Below are 25,686 nucleotides of genomic sequence, written 5' to 3'. Positions count from 1 at the left end.
CCCTGACCCAAGTGGAGGAGTTCAAGTACCTAGGAGTCATGTAAACGTCCACTAAAACTGCTTTGTAAAATAAAAAAATATTAACCTGACTTCGCTACACATTTAAAAACAAATGCTGCCTCTCTCAAAAGGGGCTGTGTGTGCACACTAGTGTTGTCCCGATACCAATATTATGGTACCAGTACTGGTACCAAAATTAAATCGATACTTTTCGGTACTATTCTAAATAAAGGGGTCCACAAAAAAATGCATTATCGGCTTTATTATAACAAAAAAATCTGAGGGTATATTAAACATGTGTTTATTATTACAAGTTTGTCCTTAAATAAAATAGTCCATCGATCCATTTTCTACCGCTTATTCCCTTTTGGGGTCGGGGGGGGCGCTGGCACCTACATCAGCTACAATCGGGCGGAAGGCGGGGTACACCCTGGACAAGTCGCCAGCTCATCGCAGGGCCAACACAGATAGACAGACAACATTCATACTCACATTCACACACTAGGGCCAATTCAATGTTGCCAATCAACCTATCCCCAGGTGCATGTCTTTGGAAGTGGGAGGAAGCCGGAGTACCCGGAGGGAACCCACGCATTCACGGGGAGAACATGCAAACTCCACACAGAAAGATCCCGAGCCCGGGATTGAACACAGGACTGCAGGACCTTTGTATTGTGAGGCAGACGCACTAACCCCTCTGCCACCGTGAAGCCAACATGTCTTTAATTAGTAAGTAAACAAACAAAGGCTCCTAATTTAGCTGCTGACGTATGCAGTAATATATTGTGGCGTGGCGAAGTTGGTAGAGTGGCTGTGCCAGCAATCTGAGGGTCACTGGTTCAATCCCCACCTTCGGCCATCCTAGTCACATTCGTCGTGTCCTTGGGAAAGACTTCACCCTTGCTCCTGATGGGTCCTGGTGAGCGCCTTGCATGGCAGGTCCCGCCGTCAGTGTATGAATGTGTGTGTGAATGGGCGAATGTGGAAATACTGTCAAAGCGCTTTGGGCTCCTGAAAAAAGGGTAACAAGCGCTGTTCAAGTACAACCCATTTATCATTCTATTATTTTGTCAAATTATTAAGGACAAGTGGTAGAAAACTAATTATTGATCTGTTTGTTCATTTACTGTTAATATCTGCTAACGTTCTCTTTTAACATGTTCTATCGACACTTCTGTTAAAATGTAATAATTACTTATTATTCTGTTCTTTGATACTTTTGCATTAGTTTTTGATAGATACCACAAATTTGGGTATCAATCTGATACCAAGTAGTTACAGAATCATACATTGGCCATATTCAAAGTCCTCACGGTCTAGGGTCATATTTCATGAGTTTATAAACATAATATACATATTTAAAAAAAAGCAAAGAAGATGTTGTGATGCTAAAACATATGGACGTAATCATAGTAGTATCGACTAGATGCGCTACTGTAATTGGTATCATTACTCTTGATGTCAGGTGTAGATCCACCAATGTTTAGATTTTGACGCCGGTAAGCTACGATGTGTAGTGAAACATGTTTAGATATTCCTCATCCTGATACCTGTAAAAAACATACTTTATTTGTCGCCATGGAGGCGAGGATTAGTGATTTAGAAGTAGCTAAAAAAACTGCCTATTGTGGCTTGACTTTAGCCGCTAGCTAGCCATGTCTTAAAGCACATATATATGTGTGTATATATATATATATATATATATATATATATATGTGTGTGTGTATATATAAGAATATAAATGTATATACATGTATATTTATATATGTATGTATGTATATGTTTGTATATGTATATGTATTTATATGTACATATATATATAAGTATATATATAAAAAATATATATATCTATATGTATGTATATATGATATATGTGTATATATATATGTTTTTATATATGTATATACATGTATATATTTGTTTTTATTTATAAATATATAGACACATATATATATACATATACAGTATATACACACATATATGAATATATATATATATATGTATATATATATATATATATATATATATATATATATATATATATATATATATATATATATATATATATATATATATATATATATATATATATCCATCCATCCATTTTCTTCCGCTTATCCGAGGTCGGGTCGTGGGGGCAACAGCCTAAGCAGGGAAACCCAGACTTCCCTCTCCCCAGCCACTTCGTCCAGCTCTTCTATATAGCTATATATATATATATATATATATATATATATATATATATATATATATATATATATATATACATATAGATATTGAAATTCAGCATTATCATATTGATTTGATCATCGAAAGTCACTTAATCATTTAGCAGAACCAGAGCTTATGATCAAATATACATGTGTGTAAATGCATATATATATATATATATATATATATATATATATATATATATATATATATATATATACAGTCAAGAAAATTAGTATTTGAACACCCTGCTATTTTTGCAAGTTCTCCCACTTAGAAATCATAGAGGGGTCTGAAATTTTTACGGCAGGTGCATGTCCACTGTATGAGAGATAACCTAAAAAGAAAAATCCAGAAATCACAATCTATGATTTTTTAACAATTTATTTGTGTGATACAGCTGAAAATACAGTAAGTATTTGAACACCAACATTAATATTTGGTAGAGTAGTCTTTGTTTGCAATTACAGAGGTCCAACGCTTCCTGTAGTTCTTCAGCAGGTTTGCACAGACTGCAGGAGGGATTTTGGCCCACTCCTCCACACAGATCTTTTCTAGATCAGTCAGCTTTCTGGGCTGTCGCTGAGTAACACAGACTTTCAGCTCCCTCCGAAGACTTTCAATTGGATTTAGGTCTGGAGACTGGCTAGGCCACTCCAGAACCTTGATATGGTTCTTACGAAACCACTTTTTGGTTTTCCTGGCTCTGTGCTTTGGGTCATTGTCATGTTGGAAGATCCAGCCACGACTCATCTTCAATGATCTGACTGAGGGAAGGAGGTTTTTGGCCAAAATCTCACAATACATGGCTTCAGTCATCCTCTCCTTAATACAGTACAGTCGTCCTGTCCCATGAGCAGAAAAACACCCCCAAAGCATGATGCTACCACCCCCATGCTTCACAGTAGGTATGGTGTTCTTGGGATGGTACACATCATTCTTCTTCCTCCAAACACGCATAGTGGAATTATGACCACAAAGGTCAATTTTGGTCTCATATGTCCACAAAACTTTGTCCCATGACTCCTCTGGATCATCCAAATGGTGATTGGCAAACTTAAGACGGGCCTTAACATGTGCAGGTTTAAGCAGGGGAACCTTCCGTGCCATGCATGATTTCAAACCATGAAGTCTTAGTGTATTACCAACAGTGACCATGGAAACAGTGGTCCCAAGTCTTGTCAGGTCATTGACCAAGTCCTGCCTTGTAGTCCTGGGCTTATTCCTCACCTTTCTTAGCATCATTGAGACCCCACGAGGTGATATCTTGCATGGGGCTCCACTCCGATTGAGATTGACCGTCATGTTTAGCTTCTTCCATTTTCTAATCATTGCTCCAACTGTGGACCTTTTTCACCAAGCTGCTCGGCAATTTCTACGTAGCCCTTTCCATCCTTGTGGAGTTGTACAATTTTGTCTCTGGTGTCTTTGGACATCTCTTTGCTCTTAGCCATGCTGAATGTTTGGGTCTTACTGATTGTATGGGGTGGACAGGTGTCTTTATGCAGCTAACGACCTCACACAGGTGCATCTGATTCAGGATAATACAGTGGAGTGGAGGAGGACTTTTGAAGGCGGACTAACAGGTCTTTGAGGGTCAGAATTCTAGCTGATAAACAGGTGTTCAAATACTTATTTTCAGCTGTATCACACGAATAAATTGTTAAAAAATCATTCATTGGGATTTCTGGATTTTTCTTTTTAGGTTATCTCTCATACAGTGGACATGCACTTACAGTGATAATTTTGGACCCCTCCATGATTTCTAAGTGGGAGAACTTGCAAAATAGCAGGGTGTTCAAATAATTATTTTCTTGACTGTATATACACAAACCCCGTTTCTATATGAGTTTGGAAATTGTGTTAGATGTAAATATAAACGGAATACAATGATTTGCAAATCCTTTTCGACCCATATTCAATTGAATGCACTACAAAGACAAGATATTTGATGTTCAAACTCATACTTTTTTTTTTTGCAAATAATAATTAACTTAGAATTTCATGGCTGCAAGACGTGCCAAAGTAGTTGGGAAAGGGCATGTTCACACACTGTGTTACATCACCTTTTCTTTTAACAACACTCAATAAAAGTTTGGGAACTGAGGAAACTAATTGTTGAAGCTTTGAAAGTGGAATTCTTTCCCATTCTTGTTTTATGTAGAGCTTCAGTTGTTCAACAGTCCGGGGTCTCCGCTGTCGTATTTTACGCTGCATAATGCGCCACACATTTTCGATGGGAGACAGGTCTGGACTGCAGGCGGGCCCGGAAGGTACCCGCACTCTTTTTTTACAAAGCCACGCTGTTGTAACACATGCTGAATGTGGCTTGGCATTTTCTTGCTGAAATAAGCAGGGGCGTCCATGAAAAAGACCGAGCTTAGATGGCAGCATATGTTGTTCCAAAACCTGTATGTACCTTTCAGCATTAATGGTGCCTTCACAGGTGTGTAAGTTACCCATGCCTCAGGCACTAATGCACCCCCATACCATCACAGATGCTGGCTTTTGAACTTTGCGTCGATAACAGTCACGATGTCGAATATTTCCAAAAACAATTAGAAATGTGGACTCATCAGACCACAGAACACTTTTCCACTTTGCATCAGTCCATCTTAGATGATCTCGGGCCCAGAGAAGCCGGCGGCGTTTCTGGATGTTGTTGATAAATGGCTTTCGCTTTGAATAGTAGAGCTTTAACTTGCACTTACAGATGTAGCAACAAACTGTATTTAATGACAGTGGTTTTCTGATGTGTTCCTGAGCCCATGTGGTGATATCCTTTAGAGATTGAAGTCGGTTTTTAATACAGTGCCGTCTGAGGGATCGAAGGTCCATCCATCCATCCATTTTCTACCGCTTATTCCCCTTTGGGGTCACAGGGGGTCTATCTCAGCTACAATCGGGTCACGGTCATTCAATGTTGGTTTCCGGCCATGCCGCCTACGTGGAGTGATTTCTCCAGATTCTCTGAACCTTTTGATGATATTGTGGAGCATAGATGTTGAAATCTGTAAATTTATTGCAATTGCACTTTGAGAAACGTTGTTCTTAAACTGTTTGACTATTTGCTCACGCAGTTGTGGACAAAGGGGTGTACCTCGCCCCATCCTTTTTCGTGAAAGCTGTTTTTATACCCAATCATGGCACCCACCTGTTCCCAATTAGCCTGCACACCTGTGTGATGATCCAAATAAGTGTTTGATGAGCATTCTTCAACTTTATCAGTATTCATTGCTACCTTCCCCAACTTCTTCGTCACGTGGGGCTGGCATCAAATTCTAAAGTTAATGATTATTTGCAAAAAAAAAAAAGTTTATCAGTTTGAAAATCAAATACGTTGTCTTTGTAGCATATTCAACTGAATATGGGTTGAAAATGATTTGCAAATCATTGTATTCCGTTTATATTCACATCTAACACAATTTCCCAACTCATATGGAAACGGGGTTTGTAATACGTCTTAAAAGCATTCTTTATATAGCTTGTAGGTGTCTTGTGTTTCTCTACACAACACACATACGTGTTGTGATGAGTCACCCCTCAGCCTCCTCGGGCTTCTAGCAAAACATCTGGTGGCTCCAACTTTACCTCTGCCTGTGAATAGACTTAACAGGTTTAATTTGGTTTGGGGATGCATGTGACACTCTGCTGCGTGTTAACGACCCTGCTGGGGGCTGCTAATTGAAAAAAGAGACGCACAGAGGACACGCCGCACTGTGATGTCATCAGGGTGTCGAAAAAGAATATTGCGTTGGACAGAATTAGAACGTTAACACGTGGAGAGGAACACTTTAGAAAGGGAAAACAAAGTCAGATGAATAAAGTCTGGTTCCTCATATTGAAGTGAACTAGGAGCTATTACGGAGTACAAATGGACAACTTCAAAATATTCCCCAAATCAAATTTAAGAAACGTGTTTTACCCTTTAGCTGTGATTTTCTCATTTTATATTGATCAAAACAGTTTAGGGTTATTTTATTATTTATATGATTATGAAATTCAATTGAAACAAGCAACCCACTTCAGTCTTATTTTAAACCTAACTTAATCTGCATATAGCATCTACAGTCAAAGGTAATGTCATTTCCTGGAGGTCTTCTTTTCATTAGAAGGGCCTTTTGCTTGTCAAAATAAACTTCAACTACTCTTTCTTTCTCAACACAAAATCTGAGAAATTATTTAAATTGTAGACCGGCCCCACAAAGCAAACATAGAAAAACTATGAAATGGCCTTCTCACTAGGCTCTCTAAACAAGCTGTAAAACAGCTGCAGTACATTCTGATGCTGCTACTCGAGTCCTGACTAGAACCAGGAAATATGACCATATTGGTCCAGTGCTTAGGTCACTGCACTGGCTTCCTGTTGTTCAAAGAATAGACTTTAAAACAGCTCTGCTTGTGTTCAAGTCTGACATGTTAAACCATATAAACCATCTCGGTCTCTGAGTCTCTTGTTGGTGCCTAGAGTCAGGACCAAACATGGTGAGGCTGCGTTTCAGTTTTGTGCTCCTAAAATATGGAATAGTCTTCCATAAGGTGTGAGACGGGCCTCAACATTGGCAATGGTAAAATCCCGGCTGAAAACACTTATTTTATTGTGCATGTCCATCCATCCATCCATCTTCTTCCGCTTATCTGAGGTCTGGTCGCGGGGGCAGCAGCCTAAGCAGGGAAGCCCAGACTTCCCTCTCCCCAGCAACTTCGTCCCGAGGCGTTCCTAGGCCAGCCGGGAGACATAGTCTTCCCAATGTGTCCTGGGTCTTCCCCGTGGCCTCCTACCGGTTGGACGCACCCTAACCACCTCCCTAGGGAGGCGTTTGGGTGGCATCCTGACCAGATGCCCAAACCACTTCATCTGGCTCCTCTCTATGTGGAGGAGCAGCGGCTTTACTTTGAGCTCCTCCCGGATGGCAGAGCTTCTCACCCTATCTCTAAGGGAGAGCCCCGCCACCCGGCAGAGGAAACAAATTTTGGCCGCTTGTACCCGTGATCTTATCCTTTCGGTCATGACCCAAAACTCATGACCATAGGTGTGGATGGAAACGTAGATCGACCAGTAAATTGAGAGCTTTGTCTTTCGGCTCAGCTCCTTCTTCACCACAACGGATCGGTACAACGTCCGCATTACTGAAGACGCCGCACCGATCCGCCTGTCGATCTTACGATCCACTCTTCCCTCACTCGTTTGGGCGTTTGGGCATCTTTGCTCCCCTGCAATTTCATTCTCACAGCCTCCTAAAAACAAAAAAGAAGAAACCAATACAATTTTACTTCTCAGAAAACGCTCAGAGAACATGTGCGTGCAAGAGGAACAATTCCACCACACAGCCCTCAGTTCAAGTGTGGTAATGATTAAACCTTCAGTTACTCTTAACAGGAAGTAGTAGTGAATCAGCCATGCCTCAACAATTTTGTGAGCCGTGCTAATGACGCCACACATTTCTAGCTCCTCAACAAGTCTAAGAACATTTGATGTCATTGTTTGCGCTGAAGAATTTGCCCATGTGCTAACTTGCCCTTTGCCTCATAGGGAGTGTCTCTCTTTGTCGGCATGGAGACCATTGAGCTACAGATCCAATAAACCGGTTTGAACATCATGAAGCCTTTTTGGTTCCGAAACCCGAGCAATGTCGTGCTGCGACTTGTTCCTCTCACACGAGAGTATAATGGACGCGAGCAGAGAGGCGTGTATTGATTTTAGAGAAGACAAACACAAGAGGCGAGAGATGAGCTCCCCCATATGTCAACCTCCTTCCTGTCCTCCCGAAAACGCCTCAGTCTTTCCTCCCACTAATCCACTGCGTTGGGGCTCGGAGTGGGGGAGATATTTGAAGAATTATTCCCTGTGACCACACCAAACTCCCCTGTCACATGGCCTCTTTTTCCTTCCCTTCCTTCTCCTAAATAAGGAATTACAATTTGAGTGAAGAAAAGGAGCAGGAGCACAGGGGCGGGCTCTCAGAGTGAAATAAGAGGACGTGAAGGCGTCGCTTTTCCTTTTCACTCTTGAATGCAGCTGAAGTCATATATTTGAGACGAGGGTGTCCGCAGTATTTACCTTGGCAACCTGCATAGAGCACAGTGTACCGTGCAGAAGGGATTAGATAAGAGAGGGAGGACAAGACAAAACTAGTGTACCTGCACCCACCTGAGCACAACAACTAAAAGTAAGTGACTTTATTTGACTCGTCTGTATACAAAGCTAACTTTCTCCAGTATAAAATATAAGGCCTGTTTTTTTTCTATCTCACACGCACGCACGCACACACACACACACACACACACACCAGGGTTCAGTCAGTGAACTCCTGTTTGGATGAAATTGTTATGAAAACCGGTTTCTTGTTACAAAGTTAGTCCTTGAGAGTGAACAAAAGGTGTACCGAGCAAGTATAAACAGGGCATTACATCATTCATAGTCTGGGTCAACAGTAGCTGGGTTTTATTTCATGCCTCTGCATCAAATCGGCAAGGGACTTGTGTCTGATCTGATTGTGTGGACTCAGGTGGTCATTTGTTACAGTTTTTACCCAGACGAACCTTATGCAACTGCAGGAATGTTGCAAACCATGAAGAAAGACGAATAAATCAGCAAGAACTTGGCTCATGCAGCAGAGACGAGCAGTCTAGACCAGGGATATTCAACTAAATGGTTTTGGGGTTCACATTTGCAAAAAGCTAAGGACGGGGGGGCAGACTTCCCCCTTCACTATTAGTCTTATTTTGTATATTCCAGAGAACTGGCGTCCTCTAAAGTAGACATTTGACTTTGGCCTTTTTATTTTGTCAGCGTTACATGGAATAACCCTGGTCATGGAATAACTTACAAAAGAATCTAAGGTTACTACCTGAGCTGATCACTTTGGGGAAATTTCAGGCCATTTTAAAAGATTGTAAAACTGTTTCTATTGAGTATTGTACTTGTTTTTACTGAAACATTTTATACGTTGTTTTTATCTTAATATATGTAAGTCCTTTATTTTTAATTGTGGTGTCTGACTGCTGCTTTTTCGTAAGTTTTACACGTATTTCTGTAACTTTGTTTTGTTGCCCTCTTGGAAAAAATATTGTAATCTCAAACAGTTTTTACCTGGTTAAACAAACGAATAGTGATTGCTATTGAGGAGTGCTCTGCTGTTTCCACACACATTCTGCTAAAAAAGTTAGTCAAAGATCATCTCTGTGGCAGCACTTTTTTTAAGAATCTGCTACAAAAATGTGAGTCTCTCAAAATGGAGCTTTGAGGAACACCAAGTACTGTATTTTCCGGATTATAAATCGCTCCGCAGTATACATCGCAACGGCCGAAAATGCATAATAAAGAAGGAAAAAAACATATATACGTCACACTGGAGTAAAAGTCGCATTTTAGGGGGAAATTTATTTGATAAAATCCATCACCAAGAATAGACATTTGAAAGGCAATTTAAAATAAATAAAGAATAGTGAACAACAGGCTGAATAAGTGTACGTTATATGACGCATAAATAACCAACTGAGAACATACCTGGTATGTTAACGTAGCATATTATGGTTAGAGTCATTCAAATAAGTATAACATATAGAACATTTTATACGTTTACCAAACAATCTGTCACTCCTAACCGATAAATCCGATGAAATCTTCTTCCTCGATGTCGCTTCCAAACAACTCTGCCAACTCCAAAGGTATGCGCCACTTCCTCTTGTCGTTTTCTGCTGCGTATTTCACTACGTCCAGCTTGTAATCTGCAGTACATAATTTCCTTTTCGGTCACATTTTTGTTCAGCCCTTCTCAGTTTTTATAAGTTGCCCCCAACAATGAAATTATCCATTTTAATAGCTATGGCAGTAGCATATAGCATATAGCAGTTAGCTTTCCCTGACCCCACAATGCACTTCTGCCATGACCCTCCCCCGCCGAATTCTTATTGGTTGACGTGTGTGTGACGATTGCTGACATTTTCTTCGTCTCTTCCGCGAATGAGATAAATAATATTGTTTTACGTTTTACGGAAATGTGTTAATAATTTCACACATAATTCGCTCCGGAGTGTATGTCGCACCCCCGGCCAAACTATGAAAAAAACTGCGACTTATGGTCCGAAAAATACGGTATAACAGAAGTATGATTTTTTTTTTTTTTTAGGGCCACATCGCAGCTGTGGCTACCCCTTTAGAGGGACGCTTAATACATTATCCATTCATGATTTTATCACACCACTGCCAATTCATTTGAAGATAATTTTTCACGTACAAATTGATGGATTACTTCATTTGAAATCAACAGTCAAGGTGACAAGCAAGTCAAGTGACATATTTTTGGAGAATATTTGCTGATTTTATATTTGGTGTATGATCGGATCATATTAAGGTTAAAATATATGTGATTGCATGCAGTCCTTGCATTTTTTTCTGCCAAAATTTAAAGAACCGATACATTTAGTACAGAGGTGTCCAAAGTAAAACCCAGGGGCCATTTTTGGACCAAAGTTATTTTCTTATTGGCCTTTGACACGCTTTAAAAATTCAATTAATAATTAATTATTATTATTATTATTTTTGTTCTTAAATTATTTAATAATGACCTCTTATATTTGATATAATAATCACAGCTATTTGCTTTGTCACCTATAACCCAAAAACTAAGATATCATTTATTTTTCCAGATAGTTTAGGATATTCTGCTGTACATTGAATTAGTTCTAACATATTTTATGTACAAAATGTACCATGATTTGTGGTTTGGATAATGAAGTGCTTTATTGACATATAATTCAAGGCTTTTGCAGGCCACATCAAACAACGTGGGGGTCCAGATCTGGCGGCCAGGTTTTGAGTTTGACACCTGTGTAGTTTATCTAGAGAAGTTGAACAAATGACTGCCTACTGCATCTGAACTAAACAGGCTACAACAACATATAGTTACGTAAATCGTATTACCAACAAAATGTGGAGTTCCCAAAAAAGGAGAGAAATTAAAGGGGTGCCTTGAGGATTGTCTCAGGTATGTAAATCACAATTTTAGACACTAGCGTTCTATCTTTGATAGCAAGGTTGAGTTCTGACCAAGTTCCTTTATGCAACAGCACTCAATTGTTTTTAGGAATTTGCTGCAAACATGTTTTCTTCTCCCAAGTTTTGAACTGAACTCTGGGCTTGGTATGGTGTCATTCCCGGGTCGGATTTGGTCCCCGGTTTGCCAATTGAATAGCCCTGGTCTAGACTTGAGACTGAGAGTATGTGAATGCTGACAGGATGCAAACAAAGCGGAAAATTGTCAGTTCATACATCACAGCATATTATAGCAATCTCATTGCCCTTAGTGGCTGGGAGCACTAAAGCAGTAACTGTCATTATTCCGTAACTATTTGGTGTTTGGGGTCAACAAGTACTATCTCGCCCTAGCTAAAAATGCACCAAATTTTTCCCCAGTTGAGTTAACATGATCAGGCTTCCCACTTTTCCCCTGAAATCGTTTTCCAGGATTTTTCCAAGAGGTTTTATCACGTCATACACTAACATATTGCCCTGCTGCTTTGTTCTTTGGTAGTGTTCTCTTCTACAGTTGTAACTTGTGTTTACCTTGATTAAAAACAATAGTTTGCAGAAAGGCTTTAAGCAAAAAGGCCAATTTAATTGGCTGGTATCATTGCGCCGGCTTCAAGCAGGGAAATGCTTTGCAGTCATGTTGCCCAGAAGATAAGGTGACAAATAAGGTAGACATTGGAGATGGAATTTATGACTCTTAAAAGGGAGTAGGATCTTGAGCAGTCCTTCTGTTGAAAATATTGGCTTGTTAATACAATTATTTATGTTTTTAACTGTTTTTGTTCTGGGTTTTTTTTTCTTCCATCAAGGAAACAATCACTGGTAGCAGTTTTAAGTTAAGGTGTGGATCAGAATAATTTAAATGTATACAAATATTACTCTATTTGAGGAAATGATTGTGAAATATTGACTATAATTTCACTTTTTTATTGTGTTTTCATTGTAAACATTCCATGAGGTCATGCTTTGACAGTGACATCAATAGTTTGAATTATATTGCACAATAATAGTCAGCATTTGATTATGCCTTTTTTTTTTACAAACACATTGATCGGTCATTTGCTTTGAAATCATAGATAGATAGATTTATTGATTCCTTCAGGAGAGTTCCTTCAGGAAAATTAAAATCAATCAATCAATGTTTATTTATAAAATAAATCAATGATGAGTCTGTGACTCGTTGTTTTTTCATTGAGTACGACTGAGAAATAAGCCAAAATGGAGCCAAAGAAAGTTGTGAGTACCAGTTTTAAAAATACAGATTATAATAAATACTTCATAGCTAAGGCACTACTTTCCTAGTCTGTCTCCACTCCTTCAAGTGATCAAGGATACATTCTGCCCAAGTTCCTCTATGCAACAGCACTCAATTGTTTTTAGTAATTTGCTGCAAACATGTTTTGAACTGAACTTGGGGCTTGGTATGGTGTCATTCCCGGGCCGGATTTGGCCCCCGGTTTGCCAGTTGAATAGCCCTCGTCTAGACTTGAGACTGAGACTAAGAGTGTGTTGTCAAGTCAATCAATATGTCAAGATGAAGACAGATATTTAAGCATTTATATTTACAAGAAAAGTAATAAGGTATACAATAGTACAATATTTATAAGAAAGTAAAAGTTTTGTTGACGCACATTATTCCCAGGCTTTAGTTTGCCACATAAAATAAAGTGGAGGGTCAGATCTGGCCGAGGCATTTAACACCTGTGTTATAAATAGGAATGCATATCGATCAGAGTTTATAGATTTTGATACAAATATTGATATTCCTTATCGATATCAGTATTTAATCGTACTCTTATCGGTACTGTATGCAATTTGTGTACACAAAGATGTGAACATTTTTGTTTTATCAGAATTAATATTAACACAAGAGGTTGTACACCACCAACATGTAACATCTCATCACAGCAGGGATGTCTTTTGTCAACACCTGCTTCTTAAGTCTTAATCAAGTCAACTATGTGTGCAGTGCAAGGTGCAATGCCGTTTTTATGCCATCATCGAGTAAAGACCACACACACGTCCATCACCGTCTTTCTATTCATTACAATTACCCTCAGTGTATGCAGCGATCCATTTTCTACCGCTTGTCCCTATAATAATATTTTAAAAAGTAGTCATAAAATAATAAATAATAAAGTCAAATGATATTCACGTATGACGCTAATGAGCATAGCACAGACCTTTTAAGAGATACATCAAATATATAAGGCTGTACACGTTATACGTCCCTAGTTATAAATGAACAGTGAAATAGATCATTAACATTTTAACATAATTTTTTTGAAGATTCAAGAAGTGGAGACAGACTAGGAAAGCGGTGCCTTGGCTATGAAGTATTTCTCATAATCTGTGTTTTTAAAAATCATAATCAAAGTGCTGGTACTAACTTTCTTTGGCCCCATTTTGGCTTATTTCCCAGTCGTACTCAAGAAAAAAACAACGAGTCACAGACTCACCATCTTACTTGATTCCGCGGACTGATACGCCGGTAAACAGACTACATTTTTTTACACACCATGCTTGGCCGTGTGATAACTACGAACTACGAATCATGCAAAAAGTAGGCAAGAGCAGAGCAATAACAGCACATGATCAAACTCATCTTTTCAAATGACACCATGTGTTTATGAATGTTCAACTTCAGATGACCTTGGGACCTCCAGTCAGCTGTTTACTTGCTGAACTAGACATTCTACAGCCTTTACTAAATGTAGAGATAAGTCTGCATGCAATACTATGGACATGTCAGGACAACACACAAGATGGGATTGGAAAAAAGATACTCAGCACAAAGCAGCTGGTTTGGAAAGGGACAGGGACAAGCGTTTATCGCTGCATACCCATATAACCACTGCAAACTCAGACAATACTCAGAGACACAAGATTATTTCACAGCGGTGTGGAGCCGTTAGACAAAACCTTCATTTGTCAGACTGCCAGCTTGTGTTGTGCAAGAGCATTCAACTTGGGTTTTGCAAGGGATGCAATACCGGAGGTGTGCCTTTCTGCCCTCCAATAACGAAAGACAAACACAAAAAGACACTCGCCGAGGATGCTCCTTAATGCCTGCAGAAGACATACATACCCGAGATTTGTACGCAGGAAATTGAAGTGTGGGAAAAAGCTCCTTCCAGGGCTAAACATTTCCATGTGACATGTACTTCAGGGAAAAGGCCACAAAATTATTTAAAACCACTTTTAAAAAGCAATCATGTCTGTATACTCTCCCTATTTTTACATGCTGACTTCTTTGCTTTAGGGGCAGCGCTTGCAGCGAACAGCTGTGTTGTGTGTTATTTTGTTTAGAGTCTTGTATATACACATCTTTGTCAGCCTGGGAGGAAGGAAGTGACAGCCGAATAAGCAAACAGGATGCAGGAAGGAAGACAATTCTGTTGAAGCCAACAGGAAGCCCATACTGCATTAATAGGAGGAATTAGTCAGCTATGATTCGGTGGAACGCACAAACATTTGGCACGTTTTCATTATAGCCATTGTTATTATCAGAGGTGTCCTGATTCCATTTTGATAATGGATATCGTTCTGATATCAGCAAAAATATTACAATCGGATGACATTGCCTTGCATTTAAAACTTCTGATATAATCTCCAATACATGCAGTCCTGCAGTGTGTTTACGTGTGCAAAGCTGGACAGCCAGTTAACATCTAAATGTCCTCCAATAAGCACACGTTTGGTCTTTTCTTTTATGTTATGGAAGTAATTTACAAAAGGTAAACATGGTAAGTTCGGAGCAAGTTGCTACACAACAGCTAAACACACAAGGCAGACACATGCAATAGGTGTCCTGAATTAAACAATATTGCAGTGTAAAGCACCACATTTGTCAATATAAACAAGAATCAAATATTATACTTGCAAATTACTTACAGATACAAAGTCTCCAAGACAGAAGCCATGAGAAAGTCAGTAGGAAGCATGTCCGCATTATTTAATGTACTACATGCATCATGCCCTCAATTTAGTGGCCTTGTGGTTAGAATTTCCGCCCTGAGATCGGTGGGTTGTGAGTTAGAACTTCGGCCGAGTCATACCAAAGACTAAAAAAATGGAACCCATTACCTCCCTGCTTGGCACTCAGCATCAAGGGTTGGAATTGGGGGTTAAATAACCAAAAATGATTCCTGGGCGTGGCCATCGCTGCTGCCCACTGCTCCCCTCACCTCCCAGGGGGTGAACAAGGGGACGGGTCAAATGCAGACGACACATTTCACCACACTTGGTGTGTGTGTGACAATCGTTGGTACTTTAACTTAAACTATTTAATTAATTATTGTGACCAAAGAGTGTCGCCAAAAAAACAATCTAAAACTACTTCGAAAGTAAATATCTGTCATAAAGTTAGTGTTTTCCTAAACCTACCATGGTTGTCTCTGTTTGAGTCATTTTGAACATTCCACACTACAAAATAATAGTATATACTTTTATGCCATATGTTCTTAATTCCTACATTTGTTTTCTGAATAATTTCACTTAATCAAGCTATTTCTAACATTTCACATTACAAAATAATAAAAGTATGTACTATGATGTGTGTTTACATCGTACTGGATTATTATTGTATTGGCCAATCTTTGTATTGGAAGTGTGAAAGTTGTATCGGGACACCTCTAATAATTATCATCATGGTATCGTAGGGCATGAGTCGATAAAAGTGAATCCTCCAAAGTCCAACACCCACAATTGAGAATTTGATTAAAGTTTATTAAGAAAGCTGCACCTCAGGCATGGTTCGGATTGTAGGAACCTACTGCAAAAGAAGCAGCTTAAACATCGAGTGTTAAAAAAATGAACATACAATTAAAATTTAAAAAAAAAAAGTATATATATATATATATACATATACACATATACATACAGTACATATACATACATATATACATATATACATACATATATACATATATATACATATATACATACATATAAATACATATATATATATACATATATACATATATATACATACATATATATACATAATTACATACATACATACATACATACATACATACATACATCTATAGTAGTACCGAATACATATGTCCATAAGAAATAAAGTAAATCCTGTGAATCCGCTGAGACTCCCCAAAATATTACCTCAAAATAAATTTTATGGAGATTAAGTAAAATTGTACTCGCTAAAAAATTATGTCAAAAACATTAAAATGATGAATGACGTGGATAAATTAACATTTAACATCACTTGAAGACGGTGATGAACAGAGAGGGATGAGGTGAGAGGAGAGACAAACCTTCCTATTTTGTACAAAGTTCTTTCCTGAACTACATTATTTTAGAGGGTTTGATTATTGTATTTATAGAATATACAGAAAATGTGTACATATATCCTGTATTTTCAAACTGTACCCTTTATAAAACGTCTGGAACATGCAACTTTCTCTGGCACATGGTTACTTGTTTTTAAAAAAAAGATGAGACTGAGTACCCAACGCCTGGCAAATGTATGTACTGTACATTATTTTGTGATTGTGACACACTATAATGTGTGCTCACATGAAGTAATGTATTTGAAGACATGAATTTGTTTTCTGTCAAAACTGAAATACATTTAGCAAGAAAGATGAAGTGTCTTATTATTTCCAAACTTTCGAGGGCCACATAAAGTCTGTATTTTACAGCACCAAAGGTCATCACACTTCAACATCTCTGTTGATGTAAATGAAGAAATTAACATTTGGGTGGAAGTGCAGCCCATTCTAATCCATCATCATCATCATCATCATCATCATCATCATCATCATCATTGTCGTCGTCGTCGTCACATTTGATCGGTTACACCAGACCTGGGCAAATTAAGGCCCGAGGGCCACATTTGGCCCATTAAGGTTTTCAATCTGGCCTGCCGCACTTTCCCAAATATTTTTTTTACATCTTAAAACGGAAACTGTAGCTGCCATTATGATGTGCCGTGATGTTTTCTAATTACCAGAATTCTTGAATTCTACAAAGTATTTCAATGGTTTTAATCTGCGCTTTTTCCTGATATACAATTGGAATCTAAGTCAGAGCAGCTCAGACGAGGCACCAAGCAGTGTGGGTGGAGAGCGTTTCCACAGAATGTTTGCAGCGCGGCCAGCATGGAATGAGTGTGTCAGGGACAGACGCAGGAGGAGATTTTTACAATAAATTTTAAAGAGCAGTGATGTATCAGATATATCAGATTGTCGGTGTTTTTTGTTTTTTTACCCTTCGGTTTCATATTTGGCTGTGTGTGTTGCATTTTTGTTGCGTTCCGCTTAATTGTAAAATATGTCGAGCGAGAGGGGGTGTGGCGTTCATATCTTGTCAATATTCAGTGTGTTATCGTTCATAGTTAATAATGTCAATCACACATTCTTTATTTTCATGTACATTCTGGGTGTCTCATTCAGTACAAATTTTTTTTTATTCCATTCCAGTTTTTAAGGCGGTCTGTCAATAATGCTTTTAGCATCCAATCAGAAATTATTGTGAATGTTTGTATTAGTGTTCCTAAAAATCAGATATACCAGCCCCCAGACACATTTTTTTAATCAAAATTTGGCCCCGAGTCAAAATAATTGTCAATACCTGGGTTACACAGTTGACATGCACGCAGGAGTTGCAGGGATTGGACAAAGTTGTAATGACATACATAATTTGTCTGTATTGGTTGAATTTGCATTAATCACAATATCATGAATTTTATGAGGGTCTGATTTTTAGAATAAACGGAAAACAAGTTGCTCAATATAGAAGATATACGATATAAATGTGGTGAATTTGGCCGACTATATAGCTTTTAGTATTATTTCCATATCACGATAACGCATGTTGGAGACACATTCCAGCGGTGTCCCGCAAATTTGACAGGGACAAACAAACCTGGCTTCCGGTAATGTCCCTCCACAGTTCAGCTTCTGAAACACTAATCATCGCCCCCATGGTGACAAAAACATTACATTTCTTACAAGTGACATCACTGGAGGACTACAGCAGTGGTTCTCAAATGGGGGTACGCGTACCCCTGGGGGTACTTGAAGGTATGCCAAGGGGTACGTAAGATTTTTTTTTAAATAATTCTTAAAATAGCAACAATAAAAAAAATCCTTTATAAATATATTTATTGAATAATACTTCAACAAAATATAAATGTAAGTTCATAAACTGTGAAAAGAAATGTAACAATGCAATATTCAGTGTTGACAACTAGATTTTTTGTGGACATGTTCCATAAATATTGATGTTAAAGATTTCTTTTTTCGTGAAGAAATGCTTCGAATTAAGTTCATGAAACCAGATGGATCTCTATTACAATCCCCGAAGAGGGCACTTTAAGTTGATGATTACGTCTATGTGTAGAAATCTTTATTTATAATTGAGTCACTTGTTTATTTTTCAACCAGTTTTTAGTTATTTTTACATCTTTTTCTCTAAATAGTTCAAGAAAGACCACTACAGATGAGCAATATTTTGCACTGTTATACAATTTAATAAATCAGAAACTGATGACATATTGCTGTATTTTACTTCTTTATCTCTTTTTTTCAACCAAAATGCTTTGCTCTGATTAGGGGGTACTTGAATTTAAAAAATCTTCACAGGGGCTACATCATAGAAAAAAGGTTGAGAACCACTGGACTACAGGACAAAGAAAAGCTAAAATTGCAACACTACACACCATAGGAGGATATAAAAAAGCATAGCTATCCGCTAAACCAGAGCTCTTGAACGTAAACGGGGGTGGGCGGATCATCACATATATTGACTGTAACGATACCAAGTATAATATCAGTATATAGTTGATACTACAGTGATAAGATCCATAACCACATTGGCCGTTGTTCTAGCTTCATGAAGGCGGTAGTGTGTCTGTATGCGTGTTTGGATGGGTTTGTCTTCTTTTGTTTTGGTTTGTGACATTTGATGGATGTGGAATGGGTGGTTGTTTGTTTCCCTTCCGGTTTGTGTTGCGCCGTGTGGGTTTGCTTCCTGTTGGGCGAGGTCCGTGTCCGTCTGTTACGGCTCGGGGTTGTGGGGTTTGTATCGATGGCTTGGTGCGGGGGAAGTGCAGCCTTTTTGTTTGATGTGGGTGCTTTGGCTCAGTTGTTAGGGCGGTGGCAAGTTTGTGCGGGTTCAGTTTAGGTAGTGGGGTTTCTTGATGGGAGGTGGCGTGGATGTCTAAATGCATGTAGGCGTTTGGGCTGGCTAGGGGGTTGGGGGATTGGGCGGCCAAGCCTGTGGGAGGTAGGATGGGTCAGCCGATGCTCGGTGGATGAAATGTACGCACATACACACATACAGACATATATTCATACATACACATACAATACGTACGTGCATTCATACATCTATGCGCACATACATAGGTCCATACGCAGATACCTAGGTATACACACACACACATATACTTACACGCGGTATCCAAATGCACATTCACCGTACAAACATACATACATACTGTATATACACAAGCACATATACATACATACAGTTATGAATATAATCATATGTCATCACAATTATTTTAATGTAGCCCACCAACAGTGTTATTTCAATTGGTATTTGTATTACTCCATTTGTAGTGCAATAATGTTTATTGTCCTTTCTATGTTATTAATATATACTTAATTAAATGGTTCCTTGTCAAAATCTTTGGTATCATATTTGTACATATTGTATTTGCTGATGTTGTTGTTGATGTTTTAATGTGTTGTTGTCTCTGTCTTATCCCCCTCTTGTTTACGCAATTTCCCCCTCTGTCTACTTTATTTTTCTTCTGTCTATTCCATCCTGCTCCGGTCCGGCTGCGCCAAACATTAAATAACTCCATTTAAGCAAATCAAATACAAATAAGGCAACAAGAGAAGTATCCCACACTTCTTTTGTAAAGTAAATCTACACAGCAAATATGGGCATCAACAATATGATTTACCTGAGTGGCTGGACAGAACATGTGAAAAAAATAAGTTTCTTTTTTTGTATTATCCCAAAATATTTTATTTGTCATTTTTGACATTCACCTTCCCCCTACTCCAAACCTACCCCTTTTCATATCATAGCAGTTTTATCCCAGGCCTTTGTTCTCTGTTTGTAACAAAACAGTGATTAAATAAATACATACACTATAAGTAAGTAAACAAATATTGAATACATAAATAAATATCAGACATATAACATAAACACAATAAAGTTTTTGTGAATAAATAGTTAAGTAACTTTGGTTCACCTAGGACAGGACTATTCAACTACATAATAAAGAGGGCCGTAATTCCAAGAGCCCAAGGGCTCAGGGGCCGTGCATCCAAATGTGGATGTTTGGTCAGAAAGTGCATACGCAGGTTATACTCCTTTGAAACTGTGTTTACTTATTCACAAAGTAAACACATCAGCTTTCACACTGCACTGTCAATAAATTAATTATTCTGCCCACACTACTTTTTTTCCAGCATGTGCAGCTAAGTTCAAAATATGAAGAAACAGAAGTTTTGTTGGGGATTGATGTTCCTTCTTTTGAAAAAAAAATCCCTCTTTAGATCTATTTCTTTACACTTCTTCTGTCATTTAGATTATAGTTTGCTTTGTGCATAATTGAAGCTTTTTGCCGACTCACAGAGAGATTGAATTTCAAAATGTTTTTGTTTAATAAATAAAGGGTTTGTATGTTCTCTATATCCAACATTATGTATTATTCTAACTGATCTTTTTTGTAACACCATTTGTGAATAAATTGCACATTTGTAGTTGTTTCCCTATTTTTCTACACAATAATTCAGATATAGTAAAACTAGTGAGCAGTACAAAATATGGAGTAATTTTTTTGTCCAGAACGTATTTTGCTTTATTCATTATTGACGTGTTTAATGCTACTTTATGTTGTATATTTTTTACATTAGGTATCCAGTTCATTTTATCATCTATTATTACACCCCCAAAAAAACGTTTTTTACCCTTTCATTATCTACTCTGTCTATTTGTATTTGTGTTTTCCTTTTCCTTCCCTTAACGTGACATATGTTATTGCAGTGGCTACAATATATATCGGAATATGAATTTTAGGCCATATTGCCCATTCCTACAGAGGCCCAAAATGACTTCTGGGCTACACTTTGGACAGACCGGTTAAATTAAAGTGGAGTGAAACTTACTTCACAGTATGAATAGTAGTGACATTTGCAACTCCTCCTTCAAATGACATTGTCATGACATGATTCATTTACGTTCCTCATATGTAAACGCACACTCATTAGAATAGAACTGATGTGTTTGTAAGCAAAAGTGGTAGAAGTGCTTGGGTGTTACAGAACAGACCGTAAGTAGATACGTACACGAAACTTCCGTGCTGACTTTCAGAGAGAACACAAACTCAGTTATGTGTTGGAAACAACATACTGTAGGCCAGCTTCATTACAGTAAATAAATAGTTGTAATGTTGCAAGCTATTTGTTTTCTTTTAAGACTGAATTATAATTTTTATCTTTTTATCTTACACATCAAATACACATACATACACACACATATTAATATGTGTGTGTGTATATATATATATATATATATATAAAATCCTAAATTGCACACTTCTAAGTGTTCATATTGTAAGTTTGCACCTATTACACACGCTGTTTGATTCTAACGTTAGTTGTAGTTTTAAATTGCCATGTAAAATTGCTAATAGTAATCAATAGCATGTCCAGGTAAAATCCGATATAAATTAGCATGAAGCTAATTTACTGTGAAGCCTTACTTTACGTTTTAGCATTTCCTGTCAGGCTTTGTTGGCATGAAATATTGTAACATCACCTAAAGGCAGTTTGACTGAGTCCGCTCTGATCGCTGCTTGAGTGATTTTTTTTTCCTTTCCATGTGTTTGAGCTGGTGTTTAGTCGGCAACCGGACGTGTCGTCACAAGCAACAAGTTATTAAATTATGACAGTTTGATTTTACGTGAATCGTTACCCGATAGTACCGAGACAATTCAGTCAATGCCTATAACAGTACCCATGCCTAGCTACATATACAAATAGTGCAGTGTTTCCCACAGGTCAGGCATCTATTTGTGGCAGTGTTGTCGGGCCACGGGGGTGGGGGCGGGGGGCAGCGGCGGCGGCGATGACCAAGAAGAACGCGGAGTTGGAATATAATTACAACACTTTATGTACATATTTATATACATATTTATAAAATATTTACATATTCATATAATATGTAACTACAAGCTCCATTCACAGACAGAGTCCCATTGCTTTTATGAGCGGTCGAGCGAGTCAAAAGCCGGAAAAAAAAAAAAATATATATATATATATATTATTTATTTTTAAATTTTTATTTATTTTTTTTTATTTTTTTTTTTGTGGCGGCCTTAATTCTTTCGTGGCAGGCCGCCAGAAATAAATGAATGTGTGGGAAACCCTGATAATAATATATATGCTAATAACTAATTTAAGGACTCTTGGAAATAGCTTCCATTTTATTTAGATATTTTTTGTGCAAGTGTAAAAACCCCAGAATCAAAAGTTCTGTGGTACCGATTCTCTGTAATCCATCCATCCATCCATTTCCTACCGCTGGTCTCGTTCGGAGTCACGGGGTAATCAATTTTGCCACAAAAAACATTTAGCTACGGAACTATTCTGTTCCAGTGTCAAACCACAATGCAAAGCCAAAGAAAAAGCCGAAATTTATCAAACCTCACAATTTTTTTGAAAGTGTATTTTTTTAGTTTAATTCTGACTTGTTCCTTTTGAAAAGAGATGGTCTTTTCTTCAAAGACATGGCAGAGTTCAATGTAAACACTCACAGGAAAGCATTAAGACGCATCATTATGTGACTTGATGTAAAAGGGGATATTGCTTTCGTCAGTGTTACGCTGCATGACAAATGTAAGTAAAAAGAAAAATCTTTGTATCAAAGCGGACCTCTTTGTTGATGATGTTTCTACAGAGTTGTGTCCTGACTTCAAGTGAATCCGGCATTAAAAAATGTTCCATTAAATCGACACGTGTACATTCCGGAAAAGGACAAAATGATGTGTCAAGCGCAAGGGAATCCTCTTAACTCTACTTTGTCTCCTGACAGAATCAACATGGCAAACAGAGGCCAGGCTTACGGTTTCAGCCGGGAGGTGCAGAGCAAGATTGATAAGAAATACGACCCGGAGTTGGAGGAAAGGCTGGTGATGTGGATAATTGCCCAGTGTGGACCCAAAGTGGGGAACCCTGAGGCTGGGAGAGCCGGCTTCCAGGAATGGCTAAAGAACGGATGTGTGAGTTGAATGCAGCATAATCATCAATATTGTGATTATACTACACTGTGATTATACAGTATCAATATTAGGGTTCTCACAATACCAAACACCTTTTTGCACAGAATTTAAATTAAAATTGCGTTTTCAGCTGTCAACTATACATTCAAAACAGAACAACTAACGACATCCCAGTACATCAAAACAATTAGACTTAGACTTCCTTTTATTGTCATTCAAATTTGAACTTTACAGTACAGGTAAGATCAAAATGTTGTTGCATTACCTCGCTGTAGTGCAGGATAAAAGACCTAAAAGGTGATCACATAATTGACAACAGTCAACTATTTTACATTCTAAAAAGAACAATTATGATGTCCAACCTTTAAGCATATAAAGCAAACAATATTGTTCCTAAAATTCTTTCAATATGGTAGCATGTGACATCATCCTGTAACTTACAATGAAATAGGCTAATAAAAAGATTAAAATATATTTTAAAAACAAAACATACACTGTTATTCGTATCATTATTCCAGCCTTTTATTATTACGTTATGCCTTTTTGCAGTTTTTTTTAATTCTATTTCTAAAAATGTGCTACGGGTCCATAAAAAAGAGCAGCATTCAGCAAAGACCACGCTTCGCCCTCCTGATGAAATAAATACACCAGAGTCCTGCCAAACAACGTTAAGAGTGTCTCTAAACTGTGTTTCTTTTGAAATGGTTGGGTTGCACACATTTGCACACTTTTGAAGGATTTCTGCATGAGATACTACTGCGTGCTCCCTGGGCTTGTGGTGGCGGATCTCTGCTCCTACTTGCACAGCAAATTATTTCATGATATTTGTTATCGAATAAATGCATCACGCAAGTTACCGTTGATTATTGTTTTACAGGACTTGGTACTTACAATACTTGGGGGGAGGGGGGGGGGGAGCAGGTATCCATGTATTTTTTGCGTATTGGTATGGACATGGTGTTGAAGTATTGTTACTTTTGACAACCCTAACTATACAGAACAGCATAAGTAATTTTGTTTTTCTTCAGGTGCTGTGTGAGCTCATCAACAGCTTGAATGGCGCCAACATGCCAATCAAGAACATTAAGACCTCCGGGATGGCCTTCATACAAATGGAGCAAATCTCTCTCTTCCTAAAAGCAGCAGAAAGCTATGGCGTCACTAAAACGGACACCTTCCAAACGGTCGACCTCTTTGAAAGTAAGGTGGCCGCCAATGTGGGTGGGTGTGTTTGTGACATGCTTTATTGATTTGTTTATTCATCTCCAGACAAGGATTTGGCAGCAGTCCAGAGGACCTTGGCGGCTCTGGGTAACTTGGCTGTCACAAAGAATGATGGGAATTTCAAAGGCGACCCCAGCTGGTTCCATAAGTAAGTGTTGTCTCTAAAAAGATGGCACCACAAAGCAGGTGATTGTATAAGTAATGTTTTTTCTTTTGGCGTACAGAAAAGCCCAAGAGAACAAAAGAGATTTTTCCGAGGAGCAGCTGAGCGAAGGCAGGAACGTCATTGGCCTGCAAATGGGCACAAACAAGATGGCGTCTCAAGCCGGCATGACGGGATACGGGAGACCCAGACAGATCATCAACAACAACAACAACAACAACAACTGAGGCTGCCAAGTATTTTGACTTTCCTTAGCTCAGCAAAGATGGAGACACTCTTGACTCATCTTCAGGCCATGAGGACAAAAGTGACCCAAACTGGACCAAAACAGGGACCAACAAGACCATGTGCACATACGACAAGGCTCCACGTGTAAATAGGGCTTTTTCATTGCTAGTCAAACATTACCTGCTAAAGTACATATCCTTCCTGCATGTAACATCTTAAAAAACTTACTTGTTTTCTCATTTAGTTTCATGACAAAATCACTCCCATTCACTTCTACCTAGCGGTGGGTTCAAAGACATCTGAGATTTATTGTCTTTTGTTTTTTTTTAGTTAGAGCAATGGTACAAACCGTTACATCAGCGTGGCTTGAATAAAGCAATGCAAAAGAGGAAATTTAACAATTTGTACTAGACGTTGTAAGCAAACCTATTGCTGTTTTATTTTTTATTTTTTTAACAATAACTTACTTGCCCAAGCAAAGTGTTGGGTTTTATTTTGTCTGAACACATTCTGTCTGAAAATGAGGTCAAAATAAAGTTAATTTGAAGTATCAAGAAA

At 38.2% G+C, this 25,686-nt stretch overlaps 1 protein-coding gene across 1 annotated transcript; it reads left to right on the top strand.

The window, feature by feature from the left end:
• Positions 1 to 8,173: 8,173 nt before the first annotated feature.
• Positions 8,174 to 25,686, top strand: LOC133551244 (transgelin-like). The gene is made up of 5 exons (XM_061897747.1): positions 8,174 to 8,381; positions 23,327 to 23,513; positions 24,542 to 24,713; positions 24,783 to 24,885; positions 24,962 to 25,686. Exons 2-5 carry the CDS (start codon positions 23,334 to 23,336, stop codon positions 25,125 to 25,127), a joined length of 621 nt encoding a protein of 206 aa, XP_061753731.1. The 5' UTR covers positions 8,174 to 8,381; positions 23,327 to 23,333; the 3' UTR covers positions 25,128 to 25,686.

This window comes from Nerophis ophidion, linkage group LG04, assembly GCF_033978795.1.
Source record: "Nerophis ophidion isolate RoL-2023_Sa linkage group LG04, RoL_Noph_v1.0, whole genome shotgun sequence".
Taxonomy (NCBI): Eukaryota; Metazoa; Chordata; class Actinopteri; order Syngnathiformes; family Syngnathidae; genus Nerophis; species Nerophis ophidion.
Note: the sequence above shows the minus strand (reverse complement) of the source record. Positions and strands in the feature narration are given on the sequence as shown.